General features: G+C 45.8%; 1 protein-coding gene across 1 annotated transcript; it reads left to right on the forward strand.

Moving 5' to 3' along the window:
* The first annotated feature begins 630 nt into the window (after nucleotides 1–630).
* GREM1 (gremlin 1, DAN family BMP antagonist) lies at nucleotides 631–16,152 on the forward strand. The gene is made up of 2 exons (XM_055436465.2): nucleotides 631–835; nucleotides 12,013–16,152. Exons 1-2 carry the CDS (start codon nucleotides 669–671, stop codon nucleotides 12,566–12,568), a joined length of 723 nt encoding a protein of 240 aa, XP_055292440.2. The 5' UTR covers nucleotides 631–668; the 3' UTR covers nucleotides 12,569–16,152.
* Nucleotides 16,153–17,701: the final 1,549 nt, after the last annotated feature.

A 17,701-nucleotide genomic window follows, 5' to 3' on the forward strand; every position in this document is an offset into this window, starting at 1 on the left:
CGTTACTCCCTCTGTACACTCACAGCCGAGGCCGCCGGCATCTGAGCTGGGCTAGGAGAGAAGGGTGTCATGTTGGCGACAGGCTCCTGCTGGCGGCCAGCGAGCCCGCCGAGGTTAACGGGGGCGCCGGGGTCAGCGCCCTCGAAGTTGGGGGCCTCGGGCGGAGCCGCACCAGAGCCGCGGCCACCGCTCAACCGGAGCTCCCGGCAGTCCCGCTGCCTCCACCGGAAAAGAATCGCCTAATCTGTCGCGATCCCACGGAGATCCTGCTCTTCCCTGTGCAGTCTCCGCGCACGAGCGCGTCGCGGGGCCGACGAGAGGAAAAGCCCAGGCCCGGGGCGGAGGAGGAATGAGGGGCCGAGAGCCGGGGGGATTTCCTCCCGCGCTTCCCCCTCCAACGGGAGCGGAAAATGTGATTTGCTGTGCATTCCAGGCGCAGTTCCCTGGGGTGACCTCTCCCAGCCGGTCCGGGCGGGGGGAGCAGACAAAGAGGCGAGGCCGGCAGAGAGGGGACCCCGCGGGGAGGCAGGAGGGGTGCGGGGGGCGGGGGCAGTACCGGGAAAGGGGGCGGATAGCGGGTCCCGCGGCGGCGGCGGCGCCTGGCCAATGGAGAGGCGCGGCCCCGGGCGCCGCGCTCCGCCGCCGGCATTTAAACGGGAGACGGCGCGATGCCCCTCACTCGGTGCGCCCTCCGCGGACCGGGCGACCCAGTGTGCCGCAGGAGCGGTCCTCTCTGCCCCGCTGACCGCACGCGGAGCCCGGGCGGCTCTGGCCGCGGCCGCACACCGCGCCACGCGTCGAGAGCGCCGGCCCCGAAGGCCCGCCGCATTGACAGGTGAGCGCGGAGACGCAGACGTGTGTGCGTGTGTGTCTGTGTGTGCGCGCGCGCGTGTGTAGGGGTCGGGAAACGACTCCCGCGTCCCGCTCGGTGCGCGACAGCCCTTTCTGCGCGCAGGCCGGGGCCCCGCGTTCCCTGGGTGAACCCATCGCGGGGTCCTTGGTGGCCAAGGTCTTGGCTGCCTTGACTTCACCTTGTGCAGTGTGCAGGGCATGACTGGGAAACAGGATGTTAAGAGCACGAACCCCGCATCCCACTGCCACGTCCCGGAGCTCCGCTAATACTCTGCTAGTGTGCGTGGCAACCGCGCTTGCCAGGCGTGCCCGCTGGGTGAGGGCGCCGAGACCGTGCGTACAGAGCGCAGGAGCAGAGGGAGAATGAGCGCCGGGGAGTAGTGGGGAGCAGCAGGAACCTTCGGCTCGACCTCAGACGACGGGAAAAGTTGCAACGAGAGGGTCCCCTGTGTTTGAGGCGGGACTCTGGGTCTGGGGACTTCAGGGCGCGCCCGTCGGAGGGCTGTGACTGATCCTGCCGTGGGGTGGAAGATCCTGAGAATAAGCGATGTATCCATTTGCCAATCCTCAAGGTGAGATAGAGACTTGTGCAACGGGGGAGCTGCGGAGTTCAGCCGCGGCGGAAACCCGAGGGTCAGGTAACCGGACCGGTGAGGTATGGTGAGCCGTCCGGGACGCCGAGGCCCGCGTGCCCATGGTGCTCACACCGCAAATAGCACACACAAGTACTTGAGGGCTGCGCACTCTTGGGTGCGGCGTTTCCTCTTCTAGGATTCTTCCTGTCCCATGCGCGACTCTACTGAACCGCGGACGTCCAGGCGCTGTGCAGTGACAGTCCATCGGGTCCTAATTCCGCGAGTACCGCCCTAATTTGTGGCCGAGTGGACCCTGTAGCGTATCGCTGCGCGGACGACGCGGGACTGGCAGCCGGAGGCTGGTCCCCGGCTTGGAAGCCCAGGTCATCCCTCGTCTTCACCCGCCGCTTTGCTGACCGCTCTGCAGCTCACGGAGCAGGGTCAGGGGGTGGTAGGGTGTCGGGGGCCGTCACCTTGCCAGCTGGAGTTATTTGTAGATTTCTGGCTTGGGAAAAACAGACGCGCCACCGTTCTGACTTGGCTTTGTCTTCGGATGCCAGCACCGCCTTGGGGGCGCCCCAGCCAGGCTTTTCCCAGAGCCGGGCGCTGATAAGGTACCCCGGGCGAGGCAGGGGGCAGACAGGAGTCTCTCCAGTGAAGCCCGGCCAGCGCGCCTAGAGCTGGCCAGAAGGGGCTCCCAGGTAGAATCTGGTGGCTGCTGCCTTCTCCTCCCCTTCCGTCTCTGAATCCCGGCACTTTTAGATAGAAATACAGCCTCGAAATTAGGGGTTAAAAGTCTCTCCTTAAATGGTACAAGGGCAGAGAGGCGACCATCGGTAGGAAATTGGATCTCCGGCTGCAAAGAGCAGATCCAAGCGGTGAGCGCGTCTGTTTACGTTCCCCTTCGAGATGGTGCCAGGACACGAGTTGATTAAAATAATCTATTGTGTTAAGTGGGTCACCAGGGATTTAAACTGCCCCAAGGACCCCAGAGTAGTGGCTTTCTCTGACTGTACACACAAGATAAATAAATAGCGGAGAAGAGTTTAAGATAACCCCCATTCCAGGGCAAGGAGTCTTCTTTCACCCCAGGGCTTTAGAGCCCCCACGTCTTTCTTTTTCTTTTTTTGAAAGAGGGGGACTTGAAAGGGTGGACTTTTCAAAGCAAGGAGGGAAAGAAGTATTTTCAGAAAACCACAGATTCTCCTCTCCTCCCTGGTACACTCCAGCTTACAACAGTAGGTGAGCAGTGCCCATCACTGAATAAATTGCACACTCCAAATAGTTAGGATTAATTAATTATTCAAGGGCTCTCTAGAACTTGGTTGCTGGGTGTAGTGCTGTAGTGTGTGTATGTGTATTTAACCCCCAGGTCATTGTAGGAATTAAAGTGTTTTGTAAACTTTGTAATTTCACAGGTTTCCTATTTTCTTAAAAGTTCATTTTGAGTGAAATGTTTTGCTAACCCATGCACGATCTATGGGAAATTCAAGTTGGCTAACCTAGTTTTAGGTGAATGGTTACACAGGGGAGAGTAGAAACCTATTGCATCCCCACATCTCTGAATGAAAGCTGCCTGCCTTGTCTTTATACTGAAGCCCTTAAGGTTTAAGTATTAAAAATGATATAATGCCAAGAAATTTTATGCCACAAACCCCTCTCCCAAGAAATGCTTGTCAGCAGCAAAGCAGCGCAGAGCAAAGTGAAGGACAGATGGAAAAGCTAAACTTTCTCTGTAAAAGGAATGGGAAAGGTAGGGGAGGTGACTTAGCATCTAACTGAAAGGCACAGATCAGGCCAGTGTTATCAGCCTCTGTCTTGCATCTGCAAGGAATTGTCTATAGTTTTAACATATGCTCTTAGAAATGTGAAATACAACAGTATTTCCTGGGGTCAGAAAGGTTTTTTCCTTCACATATGAGCAAAACAGAATTATTTGAGTTACAATATTCATCAAATTTGATTGCATAAGAAACAAGTCCATGTGTCCCTTATTAAATACTGTGCTGTGTGTCCATAGAATAGTTCTTAAGGACGTGTGTTTGGGTGCTCAGAAGAATGGGACTCAAACCTCGACTTCCCACAAGGAGCTGAGTGACCTTGGACAAACTCCTAAGTTTTCAGAGTCTAGATTCCCTGGTCAGTAAAAGGAAGATGATATTATCTACCTCCTATTTTGTTGTGAAAAATCAATTATAAAGCTCTGTCAGAATTAAGTATATTGCCTCACATAGGGTTTAAAAATACAGGTAGCTCTTCTTATGAGTGGTGGCATTTGAAGAGGCAGTAACATTTTAGGACCTCAAGGTGTACCACAAAATGGTTCTGAAATTAAATCCCAAGTCCTGCTCACACAGAGATCAACACACACCTTTTACTACAACGTAGAACTTATGATTTGGCTGTCTCTCAATTGTGCCGCTTAGTAAACATTTAACATTCATTACTTTCCAACTTGTTTCCTGTTGACCGCAAAAATTGTACACTATCATTAACTTCACCAAAAAAAAATCTTCCAAGAGCCTGGAGAGCCCCTGAGATGCTTATCTCTGCCCTCTATGATGTTGGGCCCCAGCCTGACTTAGCCTGAGTGGTCTTCAACACAGAAAAGATGCGGTTAGTGTGCTTGCAGTACACACAGGTGAGATTTATCAGAGGATACATCTAGTTTACCAACCATTTTGGTACAAATTGTCTGAAAACAGGAAATCAACCTAGTAGATTCTTAAGAACATCACTGCTCAATTTCTAAAATTTGACTTTCTAAAAATTAAAGATCCAATTATAAACGTTTGTCCTTAAAGATTTAGTCCTGAGAAAAAGAAATAGGGTCTTCTATAATCGGGCCTGCACTTAGAGCCTTTGCTGTCATTTCCATCTTGTTCTTTTTTTTTTTTTTTAATGCTGGTGAATAATTTGCTGTCATGCCTGTTGAATAGCTTTCTAAAACATTGATCAGACATTCAGCCACAGACATCTGGCTTGCTGATCATTGTCTCCTCACTGTTAATCCCACTCAGCACTCCATTTAACTGATTACAAGCAGGTTGGTTAGCTAAAATGAGAAATACGGCGAGAAGAGTGCTGAAAGGAGCTGGCCTAAACTTTCCCAAAGATGTTTAGGATATTAGAAACAGGTTACACATAGCACTTTTATTCCTTATTCCAAGAATTAGATGATTGTATTCTTATGGCCTGGAGAAGGTTAGAATAAATCACCATGACCTGCACAAGACAATGGTGGCTGATATGGGTTATCTTTGGGCAGATGTTTGCTTTTGATCACTCAGGGTAACCTGAAGGAAAGCATCAGGGAGAGAAGACACACTTTGAGAGTATCTATGTCCTCTGAGACAAGTGGATTAGAGGGGAGGACAGTGGTAAAGGGGAAAAAAAAGGTAGGGGTGGGTGGGTCTTGCTGGTGGGAAACAGTTGCAGAGAAAACTCACCATGAAAATATACTCACATGACTTGGTGAAGCAGAAATGCATTGAGGGGAAGCTGAGGCAGCCTTTGGAAAGAAGAATATTATCTGCAAAGGAGAAATAAGGGAGATCTTTGTAGGTGTCTGATGCACTCTGGGTCCATGAGTTGCAGCTTTAATTTAATAATGTGAGTGGGTCATTTCAGAATGCAAGTTACCAGAAATGTTTTCAGCTCATGGTTGAACATGGGTGATAATCCATAAGACCTAAATCTGGGTTGGCCTTTGCTTCTAGTTTTTATAACGGGGCACTGTGCTAGATGTCAAGGTGAAGAACTTATCTGCAAGAAATTTACATTTTCTTGGTTTCCCTCATGTCTAGATATTTACAGATTGCAAATATTTAGTGACAATACGATTGGAATTTCAAGAACACATCAGTCCTATTTCCTTCAATGCATAATCAAGATCATTTGGTGTTGGAGGAGGTTGAGTGAGTGATTGACCACGATGACTTGACAGAGCCCTGGTACTACCACTAAGTATAGTTTTCATCCCCGCCGCGCCCCACCCCCCACCTTACTCATGTGGGATATGCAGAGTTCTCAGAGCATTGCTCTAAGAAGTTGAGGTCTCTGCTGACTGAGATTCATAAAGTTGTTTCTTTCTTCTCTCCAAATAGCTAGTTATAAGATTTAAGAACTCAAAAGCTGAAGATATTTAAGAGTAAGCTTTAAATTTCTGGGTAGCCATTTCATAATATTTTTTCACACACAATACATCTTATTTTGAGAAAAAATTTACTTTTCTTAAAAACAATCTGTCACTCTAGACCCCTTTTTCTTATGGGGTTTGCACACTCCCATAGGAACAGGAAGTTGGTCCAAATTAAAACAGAAAACCACAGTTGACTAATTTTGAATTTACTGCTTTACTCTTGGTTTCTGCCCAAGTGAATCCAATGGCTTCAATGGGAAAATAAACCCCATGGTATTCTCCAGGGACCTGGTAAAAAGTAGTGGGTATTTGGAGTTTTCCTAGAAAAAGGAAGAGAAGTATTAAGTAGCTCCCAAGGCTAGAAGGAGACAGAAATCAAAAGTTGGCTCTGCTCATCAGCTTGTGGGAATGCATTTTAAATGCAAAGAACAGAAGTTTTGCTGGTCAGTGTGGTCCATGACAATCATCATTGAATAAAAGAGAGCCCACTCTGCCAGGAATGGAAGAGGAGGTAATGAATAAGCCCTTAGAACTCTCAAACTTGATTTTATTTAATGACAGATAGAAAAATGCCAGATAGGAAAAGATAAATATAAAGAAGGTCCTAAGAGGTGAAGAGAAAGAAAACTGCATTTTTTGGATAGATGTTTGTAGGTAGGGTGGTCCCATGGCCCCATGACTCGAACCTGTCCTGTGAGGTCATCACACATTCCTGGTCAAGTCTCAGATTGGCCTCTGTGATGCTGGCTCTGCAGTCTTGCTCTGGAGGCTTCAGTTTTTCTGGAGGCCCGTTTTAGGAGAGATGGGGACGATAAGGCTGTCTTATGTGCTCCTCTTGGAAATGGGCAGAGACTGAATGTTTGTTTAGATCCTGGCCTGCAATTGAGTGAAGAACAGAAACTTTGAAAGCTTCCCAAATTCACACTGTATTTGCTCAGGAGACTGGATTGTCACGGCTCAAGTTATCCTGGTCTCTGGAGAAAATCAGACTGCTTTATAACTGGGTTGTCCTCATGAGCGATTTTTTTTTTTTAAAAGACAAAACAAGGAAATTAATTTTTTGTTGTTGTTGAGGCCAAAAAGGCTCTGTTTAAAGAACGGGGATGTTGTAACATAAACTGACAAAAGCCAGGGAGTGTGCAGTCAGAGTGGGAGCTAAATGTCATTATCAGCTCCAAACTTGAATTTGCCCAAAAGTATTAGGTTAATGTTTAAAAGGTTCCATTTAAGAATATCTTGATTTTCATATTTAATTGTCTTAATTTGACATTATCCTTAGGGTTGCATGGTCTTTACTACGACTTGCCCCTTAGAGGATGTAGATTTTCCCCTGCCTTTGTCTTTGAAAGGTAACTGTTCCAGTTACTAATTCCAGCCTGTATTGTTCCAGGGGGGCGTGATGAGGTTACTGTTCAATTGCACTTAGTGATTATCATGTGTCACACTGGTGGTCAGAAGGGAGCAGGCAAATGGGTGCTTCACAGCTGTGTCCTTGGGTTCAGAACCACAGTGGTGGTGCAAGACAGGGGAAGCCTCAGGATCCATCAGGCTCGCTGTTATAGCCTGAGCAGGGAGGCTGTGAATTTGAAACTGCACTCATTGAAAAGAAAATCCTTTCACATTTTCGCAGCACCTTCCATGCCCCATAGTTGTGGGTACCACAGACCTTGCTGTTCCAAGCTTGTTAGAAAGGCAGACCTACTGAATGGCAATCTGCATTGTAACAATATCCCCGGGTGAGTGTCTGCAAAATCAGGTTCGAGAAGTACTATCCCAGGAGAATCTTAATACTCTGATGCGTCTCTCTTGCACCCTCCTTTTGAAAAATATGTCTCCTGTTCTTCCTTCTCTGTCTGCCCCACCTTCCCTGAATATACTGCTTTAAAATAGTCTTCCTTTCTCTGATTTACACTACTCATTCCATTCATTTTTCTCTCTCTCCATCTTTGCTTTCCTTTTTTTTATCTTTTTGGTCAGTTTTCTGTAGCCTCCTCTTCTCTTAATTGTTTGCCATTGTTCATATGCCATTGTTCCTGCTGACCCATATCTAACTCCAGACCCAGTCATAATAATTCACTATCGTAAACTTATTCAACATATCTCTGGCACTTATCTATGTAAATATTTGTACACACCTGTTTTCTTGTGCCCACTTTCTACCTTGTAAATTTCATATACACATCCATGCACACACACACACACATATGTGAAGGACATGTTTCATCATTTGGAAGCGTATCATGGTATTTGTTGTTCAGTTGCTAAGTTGTGTCCGACTCTTTGCAACCCCATGGATTGCAGCACACCAGGCTTCCCTGTCCTTCGCTGTCTCCCAGAGTTTGCTCAGATTTATGTCTGTTGAGTCGGTGATGCTGTCTAACCATCTCATCCTCTGCCAGCCCCTTCTCCTTTTGCCTTCAAATTTTCCCAGGATCAGGGTCTTTTCCAGTGAGTCAGCTCTTCAGTGGTCAAAGTATTAGAGCATCAGCTTCAGCATCAGTCCTTCCAATGAATATTCAGGGTTGATGTCCCTTAGAGTTGACTGGTTTGATCTCCTTGCAGTCCAAGGGATTCTCAAGAATCTTATCCAGCACCACAATTCGAAAGCAGCAATTCTGCACTCTGCCTTTATGGTCCAAGTCTCACATCCATACATGACTACTGGAAAAACCATAGCTTTGACTATATGGACCTATGTCGTCAAAGTGATACCTTTGTTTTTTAATATGCTGTCTAGGTTTGTCGCAGCTTTTCTTCTAAGAAGCAAGCATCTTTTAACTTCATGGCTGTAGTCACCACCTGCAGTGATTTGGGAGCCCAAGAAGAGGAAAATCTGTCCCTGTTTCTACTTTTTCACCTACTATTTGCCATGAAGTGATGGGACTGGATGCCATGATCTTTATTTTTTTTAACGCTGAGTTTCAAGCCAGCTTTTTCACTCTCTTCTTTCATCCTCATCAAGAGATTCTTTAGTTCCTCTTCACTTTCTGCCATTAGAGTAGTATCATCTGCATATCTGAGGTTATTTCTCCTGGCAGTCTTGATTCCACCTTGTGATTCATCTAGCCCAGCATTTTGCATGATGTACTCTGCATATAGTTAAATAAGCAGAGTGACAGTACACAGCCTTGTCCTCCTCCTTTCCCAATTTAGAAGCAGTCAGTTGTTCCATGTCCAGTTTAACTGTTGCTTCTTGACCCACATACAGGTTTTTTAAGAGACAGGTAAGGAAGAATTGGGGGTGGGAGGAGACGGGGACTACAGAGAATGAGATGGCTGGATGACATCACCTACTCGATGGACATGAGTTTGAGTGAACTCCAGGAGTTGGTGATGGACAGGGAGGCCTGGCGTGCTGTGATTCATGGGGTCGTAAAGAGTCGGACACAACTGAGCGACTGAACTGACTGACTGAAGGCAGTCTGGTACTTCCATCTCTTTAAGAATTTGTCACAGTTTGTTGTGATCCAAACTGTCAAAGGCTTTAGCATAGTCAGTGAACCAGAAGTAGATGCTTTTCTGGAATTCCCTTCCTTTCTCTATGATCCAACGAATGTTGGCAGTTTGATCTCTGGTTCTTCTTCCTTTTCTAAATCCTGGTTGTACATCTGGAAGTTCTCGGTTCATGTACTGCTGAAGCCTAGCTTGAAGGATTTTGAACAGAGTGACCTTGCTAGCATGTGAAACACATACAATTGTGCAGTAGTCTGAACATTCTTTGGCAATGCCCTTCTTTGGGACTGTAATGAATACTGACCTTTCCCAGTCCTGTGGCCACTGCTGAGTTTTCCAAACTTGCTGACATACTGGGGGCTTCCCTGGTGGCTCAGACAGTAAAAAATATGTCTGCAATGCAGGAGACCTCAGGAAGATCCCCTGGAAAAGGCAATGACTACCCACTCCAGTATTCTTGCCTGGAGAATTCCATAGCCAGAGGAGCCTGGCAGGCTACAGCCCATGGGGTCTCAAAGAATCTGACACGACTCACGACTGAGCAACTTTTTTGAGTGCAGCACTTTAACAGCATCAACTTTTAGAGTTTTAAATAGCTCAACTGGAATTCCATCAACCCCATTCGCTTACTGTATCCTTTAGTATGTCCAGCTCTAGGTGAGTGACCACACCATCATGGCTATCCTGGTCATTAAGACCTTTTCTCTACAGTTCTTCTGTGTATTCATGTCACCTGTTCTTAATCTCTTCTGCTTCTGGGAGGTCCTTGCCCTTTCTGTCCTTTATCATCCCCATCCTTGCATGAAATGTTCCCTTTATATCTTGAAGAGATTTCTAATCTTTCCCATTCTACTGTTTTCCTCTATTTCTTTGCATTTTCTCTTAAGCCCCCCCTTTTTAACCTTCCCTTGTTATTCTCTGTAACTTTGCATTCATTTGGGTATATCTCTCCCTTTACCCTGCCTTTCACTTCTCTTCTTTTCTCAGCTATTTTAAAGCCTCCTTAGACAACCATTTTCCCTTCTTGCATTTCTTTTTCTTTGGGATGGTTTTGGTCACTGCCTCTTGTACAATATTATGAATCTCCAACCGTCGTTCTTCAGGCACTCTACCAGATCTAATACGTTGAATCTATTGATCACCTCCACTCTATAATTACAGGGATTTGATTTAGGTTATACCTGAATGATATAGTGGTTTTCCCTACTTTCTTCAGTCTAAGCATGAATTTTGCAATGAGGTGCTCATGATCTGAGCTACAGTCAGCTCCCAGTCTTATTTTTGCTGATTGGAGAGAGCTTCTCCATCTTCAGCTGCAAAGAACATAATCAGTCTGATTTCATTATCGACCATTTGGTGATGTCCATGTGCAGAGCTGGCTCTTGGGTTGCTGGAAAAGAGTGTTTGCCATGACTAGCATGTTCTTTTGACAAATCTCTGTTAGCCTTTGCCCTGCTTCATTTTGTACTCCGAGGCCAAACTTGCCTGTTATTCCAGGTCCCTCTTGACTTTACTTTTGCATTCCAATCCCCTATGATGAAAAGGACATTTTGTATGTGTGTGTGTGTGTGTGTGTGTGTGTGTGTGTGAGTTCCAGAAGGTGTTTTCAGTCTTCACAGAACTGGTCAACTTCAGCTTCTTCAGCACCAGTGGTTGGGGCATAGACTTGGATTACTATGATGTTGAATGGTTTGCCTTGGAAATGCACCAAGATCATTCTGTCATTTTTGACATTGCACCCAAGTACTGCATTTCAGATTCTTTTGTTGACTATGAAGGCTACTCCATTTCTTCTAAGGGATTCTTGCCCACAGTAGTAGATATAATGGTCATCTGAATTAAAGTCGCCCATTCCGGTCCATTTTAGTTCACGGATCCCTAAGATGTTATGTTCAATCTTGCCATCTCCTGCCTGACCATGTCCAATTTACCTTGATTTGTGGACCTAACATTCCAGGTTCCTATGTGATATTGTTCTTTACAGCATCGGAGTTTACTTTCACCACCAGACACATCCTACAACTGAGCGTCATTTCTGCTTTGGCTCAGCCACTTCATTCTTTCTGAAGCTATTAGTAATTGCCCTCTGCTCTTCCCCAGTAGCATATTGGACACCTTCTGACCTGGGCCGGTGGCGGGGGGGAGTCATATTTTGGTGTCATATCTTTTTGCCTTTTTGTATGGTTCACGGGTGGGCTTCATGGTGGCTCAGTGGTTTAGAATCTGCTTGCAGTGCAGGAGACTCAGGAGATGCAGGTTCCATTCCTGGGTCAGGAAGATCGCCTGCAGGAGGAAATGGCAACCCACTCCAGTATTTTTGCCTGGAGAATCCCATGAACAGAGGAGCCTGGTGGGCCACAGTCCATAGGGTCGCAAAGAGTCCAACACGACTGAGTGATTGAACACATACGCACACTGTTCATGGGATTTTCAGGCAAGAATACTGGAGTGGGTTGCCATTTCCTGCTGCAGGAGATCTTCCCCTACCCAGGGATCGAACCTGTGTCTCCTGAGTCTCCTGCATTGGCAGGCAGATTCTTTACCATTCAGCCACCTTGGAATTCCCAGTTGAGTCCATATCTTGGCTTATTTGCTGTATAACTCTGGATGAGCTAATTCATGGCTTCATGGCTCAGAGGGTAATGAGAATTCAGTTCAGTTTAGTCGCTCAGTCGTGTCCGACTCTTTGCGACCCCATGAATCACAGTACGCCAGACCTCCCTGTCCATCACCAACTCCCGGAGTTCACTCAAACTCATGTCCACAGAGTCGGTGATGCCATCCAGCCATCTCATTCTCTGTCGTCCCGGTCTCCTCCCACCCCCAATCCCTCCCGCAGTACCTAATTCCTGGAGATATTGTGAAAGCAAAAGAAATCACTTACATCAAGTATTTACCAAGTGCCTGATAAAATACTGGCTGTTTTGTTAATGCTTTTGTTAATTAACTTTTCCATTTTTCATCCCTCCTCTCTCTGTCTCCTCTCTCTAGCATGAGCCGCACAGCCTACACTGTGGGAGCCCTGCTTCTCCTCTTGGGGACCCTGTTGCCAGCTGCTGAGGGGAAAAAGAAGGGGTCCCAAGGGGCTATCCCCCCACCAGACAAGGCCCAGCACAATGACTCCGAGCAGACTCAGTCTCCCCAGCAGCCTGGCTCCAGGAACCGGGGGCGGGGCCAGGGCCGGGGCACTGCCATGCCCGGAGAGGAGGTGCTGGAGTCCAGCCAGGAGGCCCTGCATGTGACCGAGCGCAAATACCTGAAGCGAGACTGGTGCAAAACCCAGCCGCTGAAGCAGACCATCCACGAGGAGGGCTGCAACAGCCGCACCATCATAAACCGCTTCTGCTACGGCCAGTGCAACTCCTTCTACATCCCCAGGCACATCCGGAAGGAGGAGGGCTCCTTTCAGTCCTGCTCCTTTTGCAAGCCCAAGAAATTCACCACCATGATGGTCACGCTCAACTGTCCTGAACTCCAGCCACCCACCAAGAAGAAGAGAGTCACGCGTGTCAAGCAGTGTCGTTGCATATCCATCGATTTGGATTAAAGCCAGGCACACCCAGCCTGTCCTTGGGATGCAGGCCCCAGGCGGGCCCAGAGACAGACCTCAATCAACCTGATTCTTACTTGGCTTAAATCTAGAGGCAAGAAGGACCACCAGCTGCCTCCTCCCAGGAGCCTGCTAGTGCGTAGTTTGTGTGCATGAGTGTTCGTGGGTGCCTGTGGGTGTTTGCAGACACCAGAGGAAACAGTCTCTGCTAGAGGGCACTTCCTAGTATGTAAATGTATCTGCTTCCTTGCGGGATGACACAGAAAACCCAAGCTACTACCCCGGGCACTTTGGGGGGAGGGGGTGGTGGGCAAGCTGTGTTCTGGGTCTGCCTCAGTCTTCCATGTACCCTCCTGGGGACCAGATCCTTCCAAATGAATATTAATGGAGAGGCTTCTCTGAGGGCGTGAGACCTGTTTTGTGCTGCCTTGGCCTTGGAAAAGATGTTTTACCCTGTGCTTGCTTCCCTCCTTCCTCTTCCCTCTCATAGTCCATCCCCTCTTAGGATCTCAGTGCCTATTTCCGTCCACCACCTTCCCTATCAAGGGTTCTAAAGCAACTTGCTTGACCATAGATACAAATGTTTCCTATTTCAGACCCTAGGGGAAGCTGATGGTGCAAGGGCAAGAAGGATAGAGGGTTGAGAGAAGGGAGAGATTGTAGGTGAGGACCAGTTGGTCCAGCAAAATTCAGGCGGGAGATGGGCAAAGTGTGGAAAGGCCAGCCTCCAAACACAGTGAGACCCATGCTTTAGCAACTTTCCCCCTGATGTTTAAAGAAGAGAAATAGAATTGCCAAAAAGTCATTAACTTTGGCAGTCACTGTGACTGTTGAAATTAGCTGTAACTCAATACCAAACTTAAAACATAAATATTGACCACTCCTATTTTCAGAACCAAGTGAGTGAAACCAAAATAGCCGCTCCTGCTTTGCCCCTCAGATGGACAAAGGGTGTAATTCAGAAACTCCTACACAGGAATAGGAAAAAGACAGAAACCTCATAAGCAGAAGGTCTTATGATCTGTCCTTTTGGTGGGGATATCATCACCTTTTCCCCGGTTCATTGTTTCTGTGTGGTGCTTCTGAGAATCACAACCCTGTTGGATAAAGGTACTATCTCTGCTGAGTGTACCTGACAGTGAAGGACCCGGATGAGATAAGAGAGTTTAGGGCCTGCTCCTTTCCACTCATTCGGGGTCTGTTTTAGCCATCATTAGGAGATTGAGCTGGAGAACGCAATGGCACCCCACTCCAGTACTCTTGCCTGGAGAATCCCAGGGACGGGGGAGCCTGGTGGGGTCGCACAGAGTCGGACGCGACTGAAGCGACTTAGCAGCAGCAGGAGATTGAGCTGAAGAGCAGAGCAGAGTAAGGCAAGGAAGGCAATTGCTTCTGGCTAAGGAGTAGTTAAAAGGCAGGGAGGAGATGTAAGGGGTATGACCTGCGCTTCTTCCTTCACCCTCTGAGGGTCTAAGGGAAACCCCAGTTAAAAACTCAGAGCATTTGTGTGCATTAGCTGTCCTACTGCTAGTAGGATTTATGTAACATTTTAGCCACTCGGAACCAACTGGTGGTTGCTGTTCTCTGATTAAACTTGGGTTGTTTGCAATGCCTATTTAGGATTTATCTAATGGCCAAAGTGCAGAGTGGGGAAACCTTCCTGCATTTTGGATTTGGCCAACCTGCTTTCTTCAAGCCTGAGGTTTTAGATGTAAACCACCCCACCCCCGTACTCTTTTTGCCTTGCATTTTCTCAGTCTCACCAGCCAAGTCATGTGTCACATGCGAAACAAACACCATGGACTTGCATTTAGGTTGCCCGCGAAGGCTCTAGCGTTCAAAGAATCATTGCAACTAAAGAGGCTGCTTTTATTTTATTTTTGTTTTGGTCCAGTGCTCTCCCCACTAACAACTAAATAGGAACCATACTTTGAAGCAGAAAGTCATCTTGAACACCCAAAATATTGAGTCTAATTTTAAAACTTTGAAACTCACTACTGATGATTCTACCCTAGGAGAATTTGTGCTAACACATAGTCTGTGCATTTCACATACACTGTAGCCCCTGCCCTAAATCCTTCTATCGTCTACATCCTCCAACAATAAAGCACAGAATGGATTTAATTAAGCATGCAAATACTAAGCTAGAATTTTGAGGGTGGGAGAGAAGAAAGGAGAAGGAGTTGAAAATATACAACCATTCTAGAGAGGAAAAATGACATTCAGAACCAGCAGACACCAAATCTCTCTTGTTTTAACTGCCACAAGCTTGCAATTTTGTTAAAAAGAAATAAGTTGGCAGCAGGAATCTTCTTTTAGTAGCTTGGCATGCTGTGATTCATGGGGTCGCAAAGAGTCGGACACGACTGAGCGACTGAACTGAACCACAGTTTTGCATATAAGTTGGATTTGGCTTAAGTGAAGAGAATTTGCTCAAAATGAACTTCACTGGGATAATAAGCAACATAACTGCCCTAAAAGCACAGCACTACCCAAAGAAAGGGATGTCTGCTTTTCTTTTTGTGCCTATATTAAAACTAGCCCAAGTCCCATGCATCTTCCAACATTTATTGAAAGTGCCGTATCTGTTAATATTGTATTGGAGTCACTGATGATGTAATGATATGTTCTTTTCATTACTATAGTAGAATTTTTATGGCAAGATATTTGTGATCTAGATCTTTCCTATTAAAATAATGCCAAACACCAAATATGAATTTTATGATGTACACTTTGTGCTTGGCATTAAAAGAGAAAAACACACATCCTGCGTCTGTAAGTTGTTTTTTGTTATTGTAGTTCTGCAAAGTTAAAAATGTAAGCAAATAATCTGGAGGAAAGGATAATTTCCACTATGTGGAATGTGAATAGTTAGACAAAAAGTTATGGTTATTTAATGTAATTATTAACTCAAATCCTTTGGTCACTGTGATTTCAAGCATGTTTTTATTTTTTTTTTTCTCCTTTGTATGACTTCCTCTGAGTTGAGCAAAGAAGAAGCTGGCACATTGTATGTTGTTGGAGGTTTTTATCAGGTCAGAGGGAAACAATAAAATCTTGACACATCTGAACGTGCTTATAGAGTCAAGACCTGAGCTTTTATTTTTATAACTGAATGTTCCTTAAAGGTTAACATTTCTGAGGCATCCTAAGAGAGATCTTAAATGTTATTTTGGAAGAATTAAATGTGCGTATACTAATAGCAAATAATAATGAATTGTCCACCGGTCCTTTTATGGAGAAAATCTAAAATAAAAAATGTATGTACAGAACATTTATAAATGACAAGTTAATGCTAAAGAGTGAAAGTAGTTCTACTGATTTGTCATTCTCAATATATTTAATAGCAACTGCATTATGTATTATGTCTGCTTTAATCATTTGGAAAACAGAATTATGAAGACTATGATCAAGGTCCTTTGCTGTCTGTGAGGATAAGGGGGGATTTGGTAGTCTCATAAAAGCTAATTTGGTTGAAAGCAAAGTTTTATGAATCTGTAACTAGAATTTAACTTCATCCCAATAATGTTCTATATAACCTTTCCCAAAGAACAACCAATAAATTGAACCTCTTCTCTGTTTGTGTGTGTGTTTCACTGGTAGTGTTCACAGGATAGAGCTGGGGCAGGGATTCATTTGTCATGGGAAGTGAGGTAGAAAATAGATCATGAGCTCTCTTGTGATCTGAAAAGGAATTCATTTCCTCCATTCACACTTTCCAGATCTCACTTGATTTCAGGAGGACACCTCAGGCAATGGCACTTAGAGGCAGAGGAAAGCTGGTGAGCAGTAGAAAGTACCAACCTCTTCCCCAGAGCTAGAAAGAAGAGTTAAAATGCTTCTGAGAAGCCTTCAGATAGTGGAAGAATTGTCGCGCTGAAATGGTGATAGCTTTATTCTTGAGGTATCAAAGGAAAAAGGGGAGAAAGATTTGGGACTGATGCTAAAGCTGAAACTACAATACTTTGGCCACCTCATGTGAAGAGTTGACTCACTGGAAAAGACTCTGATGCTGGGAAAGGTTGGGGGCGGGAGGAGAAGGGGACGACAGAGAATGAGATGGCTGGATGGTATCACCGACTCTGTGGACATGAGTTTGAGTGAACTCCGTGAGTTGGTGATAGGGAGGCCTGGCGTGCTGTGATTCATGGGGTCGCAGAGAGTTGGACACAACTGAGTGACTGAACTGAACTGAACTGAACTGAGGCATTGTGAGTTATCGCCCTAGTTATGCAACTGAATGAGTGGATTTCTGAGGTCCCTTCCTACTTAGATGTGCAGTGCAGGATTGCTACATTATCCCTGTGCTCTAACAGTGATAATGAAAATGCCTATGCCAGACACTGTCAAGGATTTTAATTATTTTCCGCTTAATTTTCATAGTGACTCAACAATGTGTGTACCATTATGATCGCTGCTAGGAAATAGTAAATTGTTGTCTTACTACAGCACCTGTGCCCTTAAACACTATGGAAAGTGGTGAGATTTTTCAACTTACCAGTTTGTTCTTTTAAGGATAGAGTGCAGCAGTTTAAAAACAGATCCAGTCTTGACTATTTGCATCTAACGATCAAGGCCACCCTGAGGTTGTATTGGCATCATCATCCTGATGGCATCATCATCCTGATGGCATCCTCAGGAACTCATGTTCTGAAGCATTCAAAGTCTCTTTGCCACCTCTTTTTGTCATGGCCTCCTTGGACTTAGAGGTGGCAAGTCCCAAAAGGACAGTGTCCTCAGAAAAATCACATGCACACCTAGGAGATAATATCTGGACAGGGTTTAAAAAGGTAGTGGGACTGGAAAGAGAAATACGTTCTAGGTTTCAAAAAAGTATGTAATAGGACATCAGCAAAAATGTTGGAGTGAGAGGCATTGAAAATTCTTTCCTCCATAAAATCTTTGGAGGTCTGCAAAAATAGAATCAGATATTTAGAATTCTGGAAATTTACCTAAAGACTTGCAGCAGTCTGAGGATTGCTTATTCAAGAGAAAGGCTGAATATCTGTAACAATAGTGAGCCTTGTCATACTGTAACTTGCCCTATTCTCATCTCCCTCTCCAGTTCCATAGAAGCCTTGAAACCAACAGCATGCAATTATGATAAGCGCCAGCAGTCTGACAGTCACT

Source organism: Moschus berezovskii, chromosome 9 (genome assembly GCF_049115385.1).
Source record: "Moschus berezovskii isolate FMDL1 chromosome 9, NW_MosBer_1.0, whole genome shotgun sequence".
Lineage (NCBI taxonomy): Eukaryota > Metazoa > Chordata > Mammalia > Artiodactyla > Moschidae > Moschus > Moschus berezovskii.